This window comes from Apodemus sylvaticus, chromosome 23, assembly GCF_947179515.1.
Source record: "Apodemus sylvaticus chromosome 23, mApoSyl1.1, whole genome shotgun sequence".
NCBI classification, from domain to species: Eukaryota; Metazoa; Chordata; class Mammalia; order Rodentia; family Muridae; genus Apodemus; species Apodemus sylvaticus.
In genome coordinates this window covers 48,943,242-48,960,823 of record NC_067494.1, presented here as the reverse complement: position 1 = coordinate 48,960,823, position 17,582 = coordinate 48,943,242, and the positions used below count along the sequence as shown (strand labels likewise).

At 43.3% G+C, this 17,582-nt stretch overlaps 1 protein-coding gene across 2 annotated transcripts; it reads left to right on the top strand.

Moving 5' to 3' along the window:
- Positions 1–1,372: 1,372 nt before the first annotated feature.
- On the top strand, positions 1,373–17,571 carry Phf10 (PHD finger protein 10). Of its 2 annotated transcripts, none has more exons than XM_052169273.1 (12): positions 1,373–1,582; positions 3,370–3,476; positions 5,789–5,919; positions 6,424–6,501; positions 7,331–7,464; positions 7,558–7,707; positions 8,406–8,515; positions 9,788–9,941; positions 11,812–11,967; positions 15,842–15,950; positions 16,213–16,401; positions 17,394–17,571. In XM_052169273.1, the coding sequence occupies exons 1-12, from the start codon at positions 1,499–1,501 to the stop codon at positions 17,477–17,479; spliced, it is 1,488 nt and encodes a 495-aa protein (XP_052025233.1). In that variant the 5' UTR covers positions 1,373–1,498; the 3' UTR covers positions 17,480–17,571. The 2 variants fall into 2 exon arrangements, with proteins under 2 accessions (XP_052025233.1, XP_052025232.1); XM_052169272.1 differs by having other exon boundaries at positions 1,374–1,582; positions 6,418–6,501.
- The last annotated feature ends 11 nt before the right edge of the window (positions 17,572–17,582 follow it).

Sequence of the window (17,582 nt, the reverse complement as noted above, 5' to 3'; positions counted from 1 at the left end):
CCCACAGGTTGCTTTGTCAGAGTTCTTTATTACAGCAGGGAAAGAAATAGATGAATCCCAGTTTCCACATTAGATCTACTATATTTGTCTTTCTTGTCTCTTAACTTTCAAGTTTTATAACATTAACATCTTTTCTTTTTAATTGCAAATAAGTTCTCTCCCACCTACACTGCCCTTAAGTTCAGTTGTGCATTTGTGTATCACTTTAACTTGAAGCTGCTGCTCTATAATGCAGATATCCCGCTCTAAGGCAGGCACTCTGCCCCTTGCCTTTGCCCATTGGGCCTGCTGTCTTCCTGGTGCTCCTTTCAAAGGGTCTTTTATGTGGCGAAGTGTAAGAACTAACATCAATATAAATACTGTCTATGCACACTGGCTTCCATTTCCAGGAATTCCCAATCCTGTGTCCTGCACGTGATCGTGCTTTCTGACACTGCCATATGATTTTGGGGACCTTCCCTCTGTTCTCCTGGCCTGGGTCCGGTTCAGAGTGCTGCTGTGACTTTTCCCGGGCCACTGCGCCAAGGTCGCAGGAAAGGCACTTGTAGAACAAAGGAGCCAAGGACGCCTTGGGGACCTTGGGGTGTGCGGAGTGAAGATGGAGAGGTGGGGTGGAAAAGTCAAAGGATGTGGGCTGGGGAGAGGGCACTGCAGGAGAGGGGATCTCAAAGAGGGAAGAGGCGGAGCTCCTGGGATGGTTGACCCTGAGGGATGAGGACCCTTGAGAAGGGGAGGTCGCCGGGGCATGGAGACCCCGGGCTGAAAGGAGGGGCTGGGGACGGGCGCGGGTAGGGATGGTGGGCGGATACCTCGTAGCAGGGACCCTCAGCGGAGGCGCTGGCGATCGGGAGTGGGGGGCGGGAGGACACGGCGTGGTGAAGACCCCGGGCCGAGGGGAGGAGCTGGGCACCGGGTGTGGGGTTGGAGGACACGCGTGGCGGGGATCCGTCTTTGAGGGGAGGAGCCGGGGCAGGTGGGGACTAGGCAGGCCCCGCCGACTGAGGACCCCCGGCTGACGCGCCGCGGAGGAGGGGAGGGGGCGGGACCGCGGCGGGGCGGGGCGGCGCGGAGCCGCGGCTGACGCGGAGGGCCGGGCCGGGGGCGCAGGGAAGGGGCGGCAGCGAGCTCGCCGGTCGGCCGGGAACCCGGGTGGCGCCGGGGCCGGGACCGGGGCGGAGGCGGCGGCTGGCCCGCGGAGCTCAGGCCGGGCGCGGCGCCGGCGGCGAGGCGGCAGGCCCCGGCCGGAGCCGCGCAGCTGCGGCCGGCTGACGTGAGCGGCGTGCGGGCCCCGGCCGGCGGCGCGCTGGCGGCCATGGCGGTGGCGCTGGCGGGCCGCGGGGCGCGCGGCGGCAGGGGCCGGCCCCCGGGCGGGCGGGCGGAGGGGGCGGGGCCGGGGCGCCGGGCGGCCCGCGCGACAGCGGCGGCGGCGGCGGCGGCAGCGGCGGCTGGGACTAAGCGACGGCGGCGGCGACGACGGAGGCGCGGGGCGCTGGGGCTGATGGCCGCGGCCGGGCCCGGGGCGGCGCTGTCCCCGCGGCGGTGCGACAGCGACCCGGCCTCCCCCGGAGCGCAGTCCCCGAAGGTGAGCAGAGCGCGCCGCCCAACGGCGGCAGCGGCCGGGGTCGGGCTCGGGAGCGGAGTGGGGACGGGACGGCGGGTCCTGGAGCAACAAGTGCGGCGGAAGGTGGGCGCGGACCTCGGAGAGAGCTGTGCGCCCGGTGGGAAGTTGTCGGGGAACGGTAGGGACCGGAAGACTCGGCAAGAATGGCCGAGAAGAAGCGCCCCTAGCCTGGGAAAGTCGGAAAAGTTGGCGGCCTTCGGGGGATCTCAGTCTGGGAGACGCCGGGCGAAACGAGCGCTCGGGGTCCCGACTTGGCGGGACGTGGGTTCGCACCCACGGACCCGACCAGCCGAGGCGGCCCGCGCCGCGTGCCGGTTCCTCCCCGCGGGGCCTCAGACGGCGGGTCCGTGGCCGGAGTCCGGGCAGCGCCGGCGGCTGCTGCTGGCGCCCGGTCCTGACCGAGGACGGTGCGCAGGAGAGGGCCTTACCTGGAACTTGGCCCTTAGGATTCCTATGGTTGTGAGCTGGTCAACTCTGTCAACTTCCGTAGTTGTTTCTTTTCGAGTGGATCATTGTTTTTAACTCCAAGTGTTGACATACAGAAATCCTTAAAGTGTCCACAAATCAATAAAATAGTGCTTAAAGTGCTCCGGTGCTTAAAACGAACGGTGGGTGTCAAGCAAGTATGGAATATGAATACTATGAAAAAATAATATTTAGAAAATAGATTATCTTTCAACTTCTAATTGATTGTTAGTTTTAAAAAGGAATATTAAGTCTTGACTTCATTTTTGATGAGTGAAAAGGAGAATGGTCTCTATGTTTTTTAATTTGGAAAATAATTTTAGTAAATTCCTAGGTGCTAGAGAGTCATAAGGAAATGTAAAATTCCTGCTAGTCACAACGTTTGCATATATCGGACAGTTCTGTGCAGGCCCTTGCTCTTGGTGTCCTCTTGTGCCACTTCACTGGGTGTTTGCTTCAGCCACTAGGTTTTCGGACTGGGAGAAGCTTGCAGCATCACCACATGGCCGGGGCACTGCCCAGCGAGACTCCGGGCATCCCGCAGTGCCATGCTGACTTGGCATGCTGGACTCTACTGCCTTTTCATTCTCTGTCTCGGGCCTTTATTGAAATATATAGAAAGAGTAGTAGTGTTAGGAGCATTAGTACCTTGGTTAAAGCAATAGGAGTTTAAGCCTTGAGTAAAGTGTAAATGAATTGTTTTAAAAACATTTGATTACATATTTCCTTAATGGAATGGCTCAACAACATATATCTCCTATGAGCTTATCACAGTGTGTTGAATTTATGCCGTGGAAGAAAAGGAATGTAGTTAGACTTGGTAACCTGTGTCCAGTCCTTCTTCATCTCCAAAGTAGCTCATTAGAATGCGCTCCTGTGGGCCGGTTTTAAGTGGAAGGGCACTATAAAATCTGCTAATGTTTATTTCCCAGCTCAAATAGGAGGGCTTGCTTTGATTTTAAAGTGTTGTGGCTATTAAAAAGCAGAAGATATTTGAACACAACCTATTTGGTTGTGTTTCACCAAGAAAGTGAAAGCGGAGCACGTTTAAAATATAGTAGAAAATTTAATTTTGTTTGGATTGAAGGTCAGATTTTAGTTTTATTCCATGCCTCGTAACAAATTCTTTGTCCTTTCAATTAGTCTAAGAAATTAAGTTTTCCAAGGACACTAGTTAGAAATATGCTTTCTCTTGTTGATACTTAGGCGGACTAGAACATTCCATAATCACTGTCTTTAATTCATTTTTAAATGTTCTGTTTTTTAATCATTTTAATGAACAGGATGATAACGAAGACAACTCCAATGATGGGACCCATCCGTCTAAACGGAGGAGAACGGGCTCAGGAGACAGCTCGAGGAGCTGCGAGACTTCAAGTCAGGATCTTAGGTACCGCCACTTTCGGGCTCAGTAATGACTTGTGTGGACTGTTTGTCTTTCCTTGCCCGTCCCAGGCAGCAGAAACAGCTATTAAGAATTAAATGTATCAGCTGGAGAAATGGCTCGGATGTTCAGAATCTTGCTCAACTGGCGTTTGGTGACCAGCACCCATATCTCCTAATCTCCTGTAAACTCCAGAGGACCTGATGTTCCCTTCTGGCCTCCACAAATGTTCATGTACATGTACACAAAGCAAACGAACAACCACATCTTTAAAAACGTCATATAATAATAATAAAAAAAAAGTCATATAATATCAAAGTAGGTCTTGCTCCTGAGAATGATTAAAAAATTATGGTAAAATTGGTATATAAAACTCACCGTTGTAACACTTCTCATATATAAAAAGTATAGTTCAGAGATACTGATTACATTTATAATATTGTACAACCATCTTTCTCGGCCCTTTCCAAAACTTCAGTAACTCAGCGTTGTGTAGCCCTCCAGTTCCTCCCTCTCCTTCCCGCCACATTCCGGGAGCTGCTGGCTGCCACAGTTCCACCCCTGCTCCTGAGTGACCTGGGCAGTGCCTGCCTGTGCTGTCGGCCTTACCCACAGCCCATTGTGTGCTCTGCTACAGTTTGTGTGCTCACCTGCAGGCTGGGTAATCAATGCTGAAGTGCACACTGGCATTCCGAACCCCTGTTCTTGGTGCCCTGGTATCTAACTACAAGTAGGAAGCTGTACCGTACGGTAATTCTGTGTTCAGCTGTTTTAAGGACCTTCTATACCATTCCGCAGTCTCACCAGTAACAACACCTTGCAACATTACTTTCGGTTTTTGCTTGTTTTGGTGACAGGCATACAGAAAGACATAACGTAATCACCCACCGACCGGGATTATGTTTTGTATACCATGGCTCGTGGTGTTTATTTTTTAGGTGCTCTTTAACTATTTGATTTATATTTTGGAGAAATGTCTACTTACTTCTCTGTCCATTTCTCCATCTCCTGTTTTTGTTTTTTGCAGCAGGGTCTTCCTATGTTCCTCTGGCTGTCCTAGAACTCACTATGTAGATGAGGCTGGCTCACAGTGCTGGGGTTAGAGGCATGCACCACCATGCCCAGCTGTCCATTCCCTTTTTATTTTTTGCTGACAAGTTATGGGACTTTATGTATTTGCATATGAATTCCTTTATCAGGTTTGTAAATAATTTCTAGCACTCGATGGCTCTTTCTCCTCTATAGTTGATAGTGTCACTTTTTAAAATTTAATTTTAATGTCTATTTTTATAACTTTTGAGTGTTAAGTCTAAGAATTTGTTGCTAACTTAGGATTTTCTAGGCAGCTCTTATATTTAGGATTTTAATTCATTCTGAGCTACTTTTTTGCATGTGATATGGCAGGAGGTAAGGTTCTTTTCTGTAGCTTTGTGTGTTTCTGTTCTTTCTAGCACTAGGTTTGGCTGTTTCATGAGCTAGTTTTAAAATGAATAAATGCTGCAGATCACTGTCGCACTCCTGCCTCTCCTGTAGAAGTTGGATGATCTAGATCGACACGCTCAGTACAGACTTCACTACGCAGGATTGCAGTCGAGGGCAGTATACTGCAACTTCCAGAATAGCTCTGTTCTTTGCTTCTGGGTTTGTAAAGTGTAAAGAAATAAAATTATAGCTTATTGTCACCTTGAGAATAAGCTCAAGGTGACAATATAATAAGTGGTCCTTGGAATCTCTGCTTTTCTAGCTGTCTGTGACTTACGGATCTATAGATAGCATCAGACGTTACTTAAGTTGTTTCTGGTATACATGAAGTAATTGTAGTGAATGTTAAATTAAAAATACTCTAGAGTTGCTGCCTTGCTTTGGTTTCTTAGTCCTAGTAGTTGGAGCCGTGAGTTTTAAAGTTTAACTTGTACATCTTTATGTGTGTGGACATGTGGGTGTGGACATCTGCAGAGACCAGAAGACCAGAGTAGGTCCTGAGCTGGAGTTAAAGATGGTTGCGAGTTGCTTGAGGTGCTGCTGGCCACTGAATGCTCATCCTACCTGCTGAGCCACCTTTCCAGCCTTAGGTTCTTTGCATGTATAGAAATTGCCATGCATACATTTGCATGTATAGAAATTTAGTGGATTTTTTTATGTGAAATTTTAGATCATTATTTTTCTTCCTTTTACCCATTTTGTAATTTTTCTCCATAAGCATAGCAGTAATAAAAAGAATTACAATTCTTAAAATTGTTTTGAAAATAATTTGGAATATAAATATGGTTGAATGGTTTAATGCCACATATAAGGCATAATGTGTGTTTGTGTCTTAGCTTCAGTTACTACCCAGCAGAAAACTTAATAGAATACAAATGGCCGCCTGATGAGACAGGAGAGTACTATATGCTTCAAGAACAAGTCAGTGAATATCTGGGTGTGACCTCCTTCAAGCGGAAATATCCAGGTACTTACAGCTTAAAGCAAGCATACGTGCCGTGTTTAATTTATGTCCTACTATGAAGCTAATATGCTTCTGTGTCACCGAGTTCTTTAGGGGCAGAACACTGCTAAGATTAGAGTGCATAACATCATACCTAACTATTTGAGGATAAGTTTGAAAAGAAAAATCACTTTCTAGCCAATGTTTTGAATTTAAACTGTTGCTCCATGACCTCAGGAATAGAGTTAGTGTCTAAGCTGAGCTTGAATTGTAGGAAGCCATTCGTGACAAGCTGCCCTGGTGGAGTAAACGCTTATCTTTGGACTGTTCTAGTTTTTGGTTTTTTAATGTTTATTTCTTGAATTTGTAATGTGTGTGTGTGTGTGTGTGTGTGTGGTTACCTAATTACACTTACAATATTCAATAACAAATGTACTTAAAATAGGTTTTTTTTTTGAGTTTTTAAAAGTTGTAAAATGTATAGGTTCAGTTCTTAATAGTCCCTTTGTTCTGCTTTTGGAGATTTAGAGCGACGGGATTTATCCCACAAGGAGAAACTGTATCTGAGAGAACTAAACGTCATCACAGAGACACAGTGCACACTAGGTAACCAGCGCCTATTGTGTCTTATAAGCTGAGCATTTATAGGTGGTAGATGATTAAATAAACGACCCATCTCCTAAAATATTTTACAAAATTAATTATTTAAATAATAAGTTGTTCATTTCATTTTTAATTTTTAAAATGTAAAAGACATGATTAAAGTTTTTATTCTACAATGTAATTGTCTAATGATAGCTTTAGCAGAGTTGTCAAACATCTGTCTTGGGTGTGGAATCTGTGTCTAAGTGCAGATCTTTATCTTCGGTAGTCCTGGGGACTGAACCCTAGATTCTTCTCTTTGGCAAATCGTGTCAGACTTTTAGTTCCTTATGGAATATGCTTCACTGATGGTTTGTTTTTGGTGAGTGCATCAGTGTCAACAGGCACTTCACAGGATGAATTCATCATGCCAGTAGGAAAGTCTGATGCTGATGTTGTGAAGGTTACATGGCGTGTGTAGACTGGCAAATGTTTGGATATGTGACTAAGTAATATTTCTGATATATAGATCTGGAGACTAAGAAATATATATTAAGAAATAATTTTTACATATTCTGTATTAATTATTAGTGGTTAGTGTATACCATTCATAATTATTTCTAAGTGTATTCTTACAATTTGCATAAAATAGAAAAGAAACTCATTTGACTCAAGAATTTATTTTTTTACAAGATAATCTTTTTTTAATTGCTTGACTTTATTATGTTTTACAATGTATTAATTTTGCTTTAGTTACTGTAGGATAGTAAAGAGAAGCTAGTTTTGTAACTAAGCACTATGTTCACTCGGCCTTAAAATGTTTACTTTCTGTGGGGGGGGTGCTCTAAAATAGGTTTAACAGCCTTGCGCAGTGATGAAGTGATTGACTTAATGATAAAAGAATATCCAGCGAAACACGCTGAATATTCGGTTATTCTACAAGAGAAGGAGCGTCAGAGGATTACAGATCATTATAAAGAGTATTCCGTAAGTGATTTAAGGTGTCTGATGTCTGTCTGGGGGGAGGGGGACTTTTTATAAAACTGTGTATGACTTCTAGCTGTAATGTCTTCCTTTCAGCAAATGCAGCAACAAAGCACTCAGAAAGTCGAGGCCAGCAAAGTGCCTGAGTACATTAAGAAAGCCGCCAAGAAGGCCGCCGAGTTTAACAGCAACTTAAACCGGGAGCGCATGGAGGAAAGAAGAGCGTATTTTGACTTACAGACACATGTAGGGTGGCCTAGTTTATTTTAGGGGTACCTGGGTCTCCTTTGTTACTGCAGGATGGTCACCAGTCCATTATTATTATTATCATCATCATTATTATCATTATTTATTATTAATTATTACTACATTGTTGTTATGGTGCCAGCTGTGTTTATTTTCCCCCACAAGTTAAGGTACCATTAGTAATGATGTATTGGAAATGCCATTTGCCTGCCTCCCACCCTCCTCCTCCTTCCTTTCCTCCTTTCTGAAACGCCTTGGCTTTGTGATTGAGTTTAATGAGTAAGATGAACCATCTGTATCTAACTGCCCTGTCCCCAGAGTGTGTGTGGGAGCAGCACGCTGAGTTTGTCTGTTTGGTTTTGATGGGAGTCCCATGAGGTTACACAGATGTCCCCACATTTCAGAGAAGGAGCCAGGTGAGCTACAAAGAAGTGTACACACCTCACAAAAGACCATGGTGGGCCAGAGACTTTTACACTGCCTTTTTCAAAACCTGTGCACATGGAGAATGACAGGCTCAGAACTAAAGCACACAGCCAGGAGGTGCCAGCTGTCCCCTAGGCTATTGCTGCTGTGTGACTTAGATTGCTAGCTTTCTACAGTGTGGGACACGGACGCAGTGATCACATGGGAGTTCTTTTCTTGCAGCCTTGATTCCGGGGTTGGGATCCTTTTTCACACTTTTGATCTTAACACAGGTTATCCAGGTGCCTCAAGGGAAGTACAGAGTGCTGCCGACAGAGCGGACGAAGGTTGGCTCCTACCCGGTGGCTCTCATCCCCGGACAGTTCCAGGAGTACTATAAGAGGTAGTCAGGACTTTAATTATCACTGCTTTTGGGGCCTCCTAGAATTTTATGTTTATCAGTGACACCAAAAGGTGTGTAGGGTTTGTGTCTGCACTTTTCCTCTTGGGTCTGTGTAACGAACACCACTCTATTATTGAAGGCCTACTGTGCGGTCTGCAGTGCCACCCCTGCCTGCCTGCCATCTGCACCAGCCTTTAGTGCTTTCAGTATGGCACATGGCCCAGGAGTTTGGTATCCTTGGGAAGCTTTTGTGAACCGAGAATCTCGGGTAGGTTCAGCTTCAGATCTCTCCAGAGTCTTTACTTGTGTGGAGAGTGACATGACAGTAGTGAGGGTGAGATAAAGAAGGGACAGATGAGTCCATGGCAGACATGGCCACACCCTGTATGTGTGCTTGCTTCCTGTTTCCATCTTAAATGGCACCCAAGCCTTTCTGACCAGGACAGATGGGTTCCTCTTGTTTCAAAAATCTCAGCTTTTCCAGCAGTTGACCTCATTCTGGAAACCTGTTCTCAGAGTAGGTGTTCTACAGAAAACAGGATTTACAGTAGAGCCAGGCAGAGTGTTTGCTGTTTGATATTCTAATTTAGATTGTGCAAAATCTTAACTTTAAAAAAAATTTCAGTCTAGAAATTTCTAAAATTCTGGTGGTGATCTGCCAACTCTTATGTTCTGATATGGTGTTTTAGTGCCTCCAGAACAAGAGCCCCTGAGACCAGGAGGGCTATGTGCAGCCTGAGCTAGGGGAGCCCTAAACGGTGCAGGACATGCTCTGCGATGTCTTGGAGTCATCACTGTTAACTGTTTCTAATTTTTATCTAATTGTTACACACCATGCACTTGATGGCATTGTGCGGTCATTCTGTCAGTCTTAGGACGTTGGCTCTCCGTTGAGCCTGTTCGGCGAATGGAAGGATGCAGTGCACAAGTCACCACAGCTCGGCTGTGCGGCTGGGCAGGAGCATGCTCCTTGCTGCCTGGACTTCTGTCTGCTGACACCTCAGTCATCACTGTGTTCTTGCTTTGAGGGTAAAGGGGAAGACTGGCATTATGTGTAGATAGGACCAAGTGCGTAAGCTGTGTGGTCAGTTGGGGAAAAGTGTTGTGATTACTAAAATTTATTACTTATCCCCACCTGATGACCAAAATGAAATTTTCCCCACCCACTTGTGTGAAGTATATCCGAGAAGCATAAAGCAAGTTTGATGGCTTAAAGGTAGTTTTTACGTATGTGCTATTCAGGAAGAATGAAGGCAGTCTTTGTAAACGCAGGTACTCACCAGACGAGCTTCGGTACTTGCCACTCAACACAGCCCTGTATGAGCCGCCCCTGGACCCAGAGCTCCCGGCACTAGACAGTGATGGAGACTCAGACGATGCTGAAGACGGCGGAGGGGATGAGAAGCGGAAGAACAAAGGCACTTCGGTAGGACCGTGCACCTTCACGGGAGGAATGTGAAATTGAATGCTGTTACCAGACTGTTTGATTGGGACAGTCACATACATTTCTAGAAAAATTTCCCAAGAATATTTAGTGTGTGTTGATATAAATAGGTTTCGCATTGCTTTTTGGGGGGCAAGTTTTATATTTAAAAACTTAATATTTTGAGCAAGATAGGCAGTTGTACTCAGCGTTAATATTCTTCTACCCAGTGTGCTATTTATGCACATTAAAATACTGAACAAAATAGACTGATCTTTGTCCCAGAGAAATGTAGTTTTCTTGGACTGAGGCAGCACACATTACCCTGTGCTCCTTTTGCTTAAACTGGGGCTTCCTGTAGGAAAATGTTAGTTTACTAATGTGTTGTATATTTAGTTTTTCTAGGTACCTTTTTTGTATAAAAAAATTTCGTATATATGCTGCCAAAGAGTGCACTCATATCAAAAATTTAGCTGCTAAAAAGCAGGCTGTTTACTCTCCAAGCATGAAGGACAGTAGCTCTGGGGTGGTTCATGGTTCAGAAAAACATAGTAAGCCCCAGCCCTTTTCTATGTTATATTTTAGCCAACGCAAATGTCTGTCTTCATTGACTGGCCTTTTCTTCCTTTGTCTACAACAACTTCTAACAGTTAATCTTCTGTGTTCCATGAAACAAGGTTCTGTCCACTGCTGTGTGGTGATGCCTCCTGTCAGTCCCCAGAGAGGAGCTAGCTCTGGAAGTTACTAACGATGAACCCAGCTTTAGCACACTGCTCTGTGGAATAGAAATTAATCAAATCTTTGAGGAAAGCATTTTCATACCACACCCAGAATTTTTTTCACAGATTTTGACCTGGCAGAATTAATAGAGTTAATTCTAAGAACTTAATTAGATGTTAGCAAAATTTAAATAGAAAAAAATGCTGATTTTAATGTTGCAGAATTTAGAAATAAATCTTTATCCACAGTGGTGATATATTTACACAAAAGAAACTAGTTTAAAGAATATGAGAAAATGCATGTACTTTACCAACCTGACAGCACGTTTGCACACATCTGTTATGCACATATGTGTGATTCTGTGCACATAATAATCACGTTTACTGATGCATACAGTGTGATCACATGTGTACACACATGCAGTATAGTAACCAACTTTGTGAATTACACTGCCAGCATGAAGCCATATTAGGAGGGCATGGGGTGTATATGAGGGAGCCTGGGTCTCTACAGAGTATAAATGCACAGAAACCAGGCAGGAGACACACTTATGTGCCCAGTCATTCCAGGATGTGTCGCAGGTGCCTGTGGATAGCTTGATTTGTTTTCATTCACTTTTCATAATTTATGTGAATATAAAGTTGTTACCAAGCATTGAATTATGAATTAAATGGTCAGATACTGAGGTCTTGTTCTTGAACAAATATGTCGTACTGTTGTGGGTAGTTTGGGACATGGCTTTCGATCTTTCACAGTTTGAACATGGTTATGAATTTGAAGGACTTTCATAATGACTTCTATCTCTCAGGAAAAATAAGTATTTCTATAAATACAAAACTATGCATCCTCATGGTATGAGAAATATTGAAGCTGTGTAAATGTAATAATAGTTGAGCTGTTAATTCCATTTTTGATGACTTATATCAGAAAGTGTAGTAGTTGACTAGGATACTTGCTAATAGAAATAGTTATTAGAAGGGTAAATAACTTTTCACATAGCTTTTCTTACTCTATTTAGAAATGAATTTCTTAAAATCATTTTTATTTTTCATTGGAAAAAAACTTAAAAAAAAATGTTTTCTGTCATTTGAAAAATTGAGCCTCAGCTAGGTCCTGATTCCACGGAACCTTTGCTCTCACTTGTTTGCTACAGGACAGCTCCTCAGGCAATGTGTCTGAAGGAGACAGCCCCCCTGACAGCCAGGAAGACACCTTCCAGGGAAGACAGAAATCAAAAGACAAAATGGCCACTCCAAGAAAAGACGGCTCCAAACGTTCTGTACTGTCCAAATCAGTTCCTGGGTACAAGGTAGAAGAAAAAAGCCCCTGACCGGCCTCTTCCCTGGCCAGCCTCTCCCTCACCCCGTTAACTCTGAGCCTGCAGAGCTGAGCTGGCTGCGCTCCGCCATCCTGTCCTGTGCACCTGTCCACTGCTTTCTTTCTCTGGTGGCTTTCTTGTCACTTTTGGTCATGGTATAGCTTCTATTTCCTGTATATAAACAATTAATGGGTTTTCATCTCTTTAAGTAAATAACCAGACAAATAGGAGTTTCTAAAACACTGTTTTAAGGCAGAACCTTTTGTTTTTGAGTGCAGGGCATTCTTACCTAGCAGTTTGAATATCTGAACAGCTGGTGACGCTTACCTTGGCAAGCTGTGAAGTAGGGATGGGTGGACAACCACATGAGGTGGTATTTCTGTAGTGCCTTTCATTGAAAATATTCAGGCTTACTCTAAGGATTGTTGGATCCAGTTGCCAAATTCTGCCGAGTTTTGGATAGAAAACTTACATCATTGTTTTTGTATAACCATTGGGAGATAGCTGGTATACCATTCTGTTACAAGGACTAAAACTTAATTTGTGGATCTGATATTCTTAGAGTAAGGCCATAGATTATCAGAAACTATTATTTTTAACATTTGTTTTCTATCTGCCTCCCCCCTAAGAAGCTGGATGAGAGGTGAGCTGCTGTAATGGTGCAAGGGGAGGTAGGAGGGTCACTGAAGGGATGGACAGAGCTTTGTGCCGGAGGCGGGCGGGCGTGGTGACAGTACAGCATGCCCTCCAGGGCCTGGCTGTATTAGCATATGCATCCAAAAGGAAGGCTGTAAGTAAGAGTCTCACTGAGTGAGTGTTAAACACCTGCGAGTTAGCATTGCAATAATGGCACACAGAGAAAGAGAGCGATGTGAGCTGCGTGTCCCTGTCTGTCAGTCCCACTGGAGCACGTCTGACAGTGCACATGTGCCATCCACTTAGAACATGCTTGTGTGGCATAGCCGCAGGACTGATGCTTACTCAGCAAGGACCCATTCCGAGGGCAGCTTCAGGAGGCTGCTGTGTGAGTTTGTTTGTTTTTTTTTTTAAACGTGTATAGCTTAGCTATGCTTTTTAAACTAAAGATTTCAGTCACAGCTTAATAACTGAAACCAAAAAAAAAAAAAAAACCTCCAAAGATTACATTTCAGAGGCAGCCTGCAGGAGCCAGCAGTGTCACTGTCTTAGGTGCCAGCAGGAGTGCCAGCCGTCGGGCTGAGGAAGCATTTAAACCAGGAGCCTGTTTCATCATGCACTGTAAATAGAGACAGTTGTTGGAAAGACAGCTAGTGCAGGCTAGAGACGAAGAACTCCATAGTATCACTCATCTAGTGAGTAAATCATCTAGATTAAGCTCAGTTAAAGTACTCAAGGGAGCCTCATATGCAAAATAAACATTTTATAATCTGTAAACATTTTTAGTAACTAAAAATGTTTCAGGTATTTCAAAGATAGGAACAGCCAATATATAGATAGTATATATTAATGTGAACACAATTATTGAAAGTTAACCTCTGTATGGAAAGTATTAATGAGCCAAGATGTGCCTAAATATTAGGGTACTTCAAGCTGAGACACACACTTTAGAATAGGAAGTTAGACATAATGTATGTGATGTAATAGGACGACTGGTGCTTTCCCTCAACTTCTAGGACAGTAGTGCTTGGGTTACATTAACCTGAAATTAAAAGTGTAACTGTCAGGCTCAGGCCTGCACACATAATTAAAATCTATACTATGTTAGTGCTTTCAGGAAAGTTTCAACTTACTTTGCTAGTTTTTTAACAAGTCAGTACACACAAGCCTTTTGTTTGAGATGCTGAGGGCTGTTGGCTGAAGAAAACTAAAAGGCTGTGGCAGCGTGCAAAGGCGATCCCTGGGTCTTAGTGAGGCACAGAGCCATCCTCTCCCTCTCTGAGTGCTGGTCTTTACGTTGTCTGTGAGGCCCTAGATGCAGGCTGTGGCCTGTTAAAGCCTGGGTGCTGCAGGAACTGTGCTTTGGTGTGTGGAACTGTATAGCATCTCTAGAAAATGCCAGTGGTCTGTGTCCTGCACCCACTGCTGCCCTCCTGTCTACTGCCTTCCTTCCTTCCCCATTGGCCTCTCTTCCTTCCCCATCCCTCCTCCCCTCTCCCATCCCTCCTCCTCTCTCCCATCCCTCCTCCCTTCTCCCATCCCTCCTCCCCCTCCCATCCCTCTACATTTTTCTTTTCAACAAGATGAAGAGCATTGGGTAAGAAACAAAGTGAAGTGGTGAATCAGAACATTATGTATAATTTTAAAGGTAAACCCTGAAGTTTCTTAGTGTCTCCTTTTATTATAGGCATTATGTGTACTTTAGTGATTATAGAACTTGAATTGCTCTAGAATGTGAATTCATTTGTGTTTTATTCCTTTTGAATTGCTTTGTAAAGAGTCTATGAGGAATTCTCTTTTCACAATTTAATATTGTGTGGTTTCTTCCCTGACTTTAGTAAAAGATATTAGAGGACTTACTCTGATAGTATCTAACTTAAACCGTAAGTTTATCTTTTACATATAGTACAGCTTATTGAAAATTCTGCTGCATATTATAGCAATTAAGACTCAATCTTAGAAGTGAATTTCCTAGCTATTTTTTTTAAGCTGATGTCCAGGACACATTAAAGCATGTGCTTAGGATGCAGATGCAGCAGGAATAGCAGAGTGACTGACTGCGGTCAGGTGCTGGGAGAGCAGGGTATAAAACAGAGGTGGAGAGTAGTCAATGGGACATTTTATATGTTTGTTTAACTCCATATTTATTATTTTGTAGAGACATTTGTGATTGTTTAGTTATTGTTTTTTATCATATTTATGTATAAGGTTGACTTTTTAAAAAATAAATAAGCCAAAAATTGTTTTTGAATGCCTCTGTCATCTTTTGCAAAGAAAATATTTTTAAAAAATTAAATTATTTAGGTCTGACAAAGTACACAAGTGGCAGTGAGATATTTAAAGTGAGTCTAGATCTCTGGTGCAGTAATTTAGAAAAGAGATACAATTGCCCTGTAATCATCTTTGTCCCCCTCCCCCGCTTTTAAAACCATTTATTCACGTGCATCTGTAGTACGGTGAGCACCGTTTGTGACGGTCAAGATAGTGATGTGCAGATGTGCCCCTCCCTTGGCTTGGTAGTTCAGGTGTAGGGAACATCTTATACTCGTTCTAGTCCATGTTCAAAGCCCTAATTCTGTGTATGTTTTTAATTTGAAAAATAATACTCAAAATATGCGTTGTGTGTTTCCTACTTGACAACGTTCTCCTTGTCAGATTACATGTCACAGTGAATACTTCTCTCCTTTAGCATAGTTCTCCTCATTCCTTAGACAGGAAACAAGAATATGCATATAACTCAGATTCCTACAGGTATGACTGTATGGATGGGACATCTTTTAATTAAAATGGTCAAATATTGACTTTTTAGTTTTTTTTTTAATAGGTTCAGCTTTATATCTCTGAAAAAATGCCATCTTTGAAATAAAGAGAATTTATAGGTTGTTTAAACCTTAGGCTTAGCTTTTGTGTGCTCACTGGTACCTGGATTTTCTTTCCCAGTCATCAGTGGCATTTGACATCCTGCTCCATTTCCCTTCTTGGTCTTGTGTAGATGTGTGTAGGCAGCAGAGCGCTAATCTAGGCAACACGCATTTACCCTGTGCATGGAGTGCAGGCCAGGCTTTCATCAGTAGGGGAGGGTTATATCTGTCTTAAAGCCAGTTGCGTCTTACAAAAACATTTTCATTAGAAAATTATGAAAAGTAAAGATAAGGTAATAACAGAATCCCTTTTGAACCCATAGTGAGTTCTTCTGGCATGAATTTATAGCCCTCTTCTACCCTTCCAGCCAAAGGTCATTCCAAATGCTCTGTGTGGAATTTGTCTGAAGGGTAAGGAGTCCAACAAGAAAGGAAAGGCTGAATCACTTATACACTGCTCCCAGTGTGATAACAGTGGTAAGTAGAGATGTCTCCATAAGATTTTAACCTCACCCTGCGTGTTGCCTCAAAAGCTAGGGTTATTGTTGTCAACAAGGTGTCCATCAGAGAATCAATTAAATAGTGCCTTATTAGACAAAGCCCCGTGTATTCTCTACATTGTATTTTGATGTTTCTATAGTGATATTAAGCATGTCAGCCATTCTTGGGAACTAATATTTTATATGCCGTAAGTGAAACGTTCTCTTGTGAAATGCTATCCGTGTTGGTTTTGATTTAGGCCACCCTTCTTGCTTGGATATGACCATGGAGCTTGTTTCTATGATTAAGACCTACCCATGGCAGTGTATGGAGTGTAAGACATGCATTATATGTGGACAGCCCCACCATGAAGAAGAGATGATGTTCTGTGATGTGTGTGACAGAGGTTATCATACTTTTTGTGTGGGCCTTGGTGCTATTCCTTCAGGTAAAGATGAAAAAAACAAAACCCACATTATCTTGTGTGATGAAGATCTCCCAGCAGTATTTTAAGGCTGCATAAGTGGCAGGAACATGCCCCAATTATGATCAAGCTGTTATTGTCCATGTCACAGATACTTGATTTTCATCCTTGCAGTCAAGGGACCAAAGCACAAATGAGATGGCAGAAAGCCTAGGTTAGGTTTTGGGGGAAGTATAATTTGAGGTATAGAATGAGCTGGTGTTTTCTACTAAAATTACTAAAGTAACAGCACCAGTCTGTCTCAATGGTTTGATTTTATTTTTAAAGTTTATCTATTAACAAAGTGACTGCTATGTCTTTACATAACGCTAAGACATTTTTATAAAGTGAGGCAGCATGACAATTCCAGATAACTTTACGATGGACACAGATTCAAATAATAAATCACAGTAATTCTATTAAAACATTATACAGGTAATTGTGCAATTTGAAGAACTTAGTTGCATAGTTAACACTGTATAGTGCTCTATAAAAGAAGGTTCCTGGAAATCCTTTAGAAATACCCAACTTGAATAGTCACTTAGGTTTTTGTAGTAATTCAGATCAAGTATGTGGGATAGATGCTAGTTTTAAAGTGCATGGAAAGAGAGAGAAGCTGTTAGGAGGAAAAGGCCATAGAAAGGCAGCTTCTTTAACAGGTTCCACATTAGGAATTGTGTTGTTGAGCTTTCAAAAGCATGATGGTATTTGAATTTTAGGAAGGATAACAGTAATTTTTTAAAAAGGTACAAGTGATTGCTATAATGCCTTTTGGCCATGCACTAAGAGTTCACACTGCATTGGTTACACTGATTAAGGGTTGTTTACATTTTCTTCCATGGCTTAAGGAACCAGTCAGTGCTCCCTCCCACTGGGAGTGATCACTACAGATAGCTCAGGGATGAGTTTAGATGGTTTGTACTCAGTCCTATAAAAATGAAATCCCACTCTGTATTAACTAACAATTTTTCTCGTAGGTCGCTGGATTTGTGACTGTTGCCAGCGAGCTCCCCCAGCACCCAGGAAAGTGGGCAGAAGGGGGAAAAGCAGCAAAGAGGGGTGAATAGGCTTCGACCCTCATGCTTGGGATATTTGGTGCCAATTTATTTTCAACACTTTCATTTTTATGCCAATAAAAACTTTTTTTGAAATTAACTATGACCTTA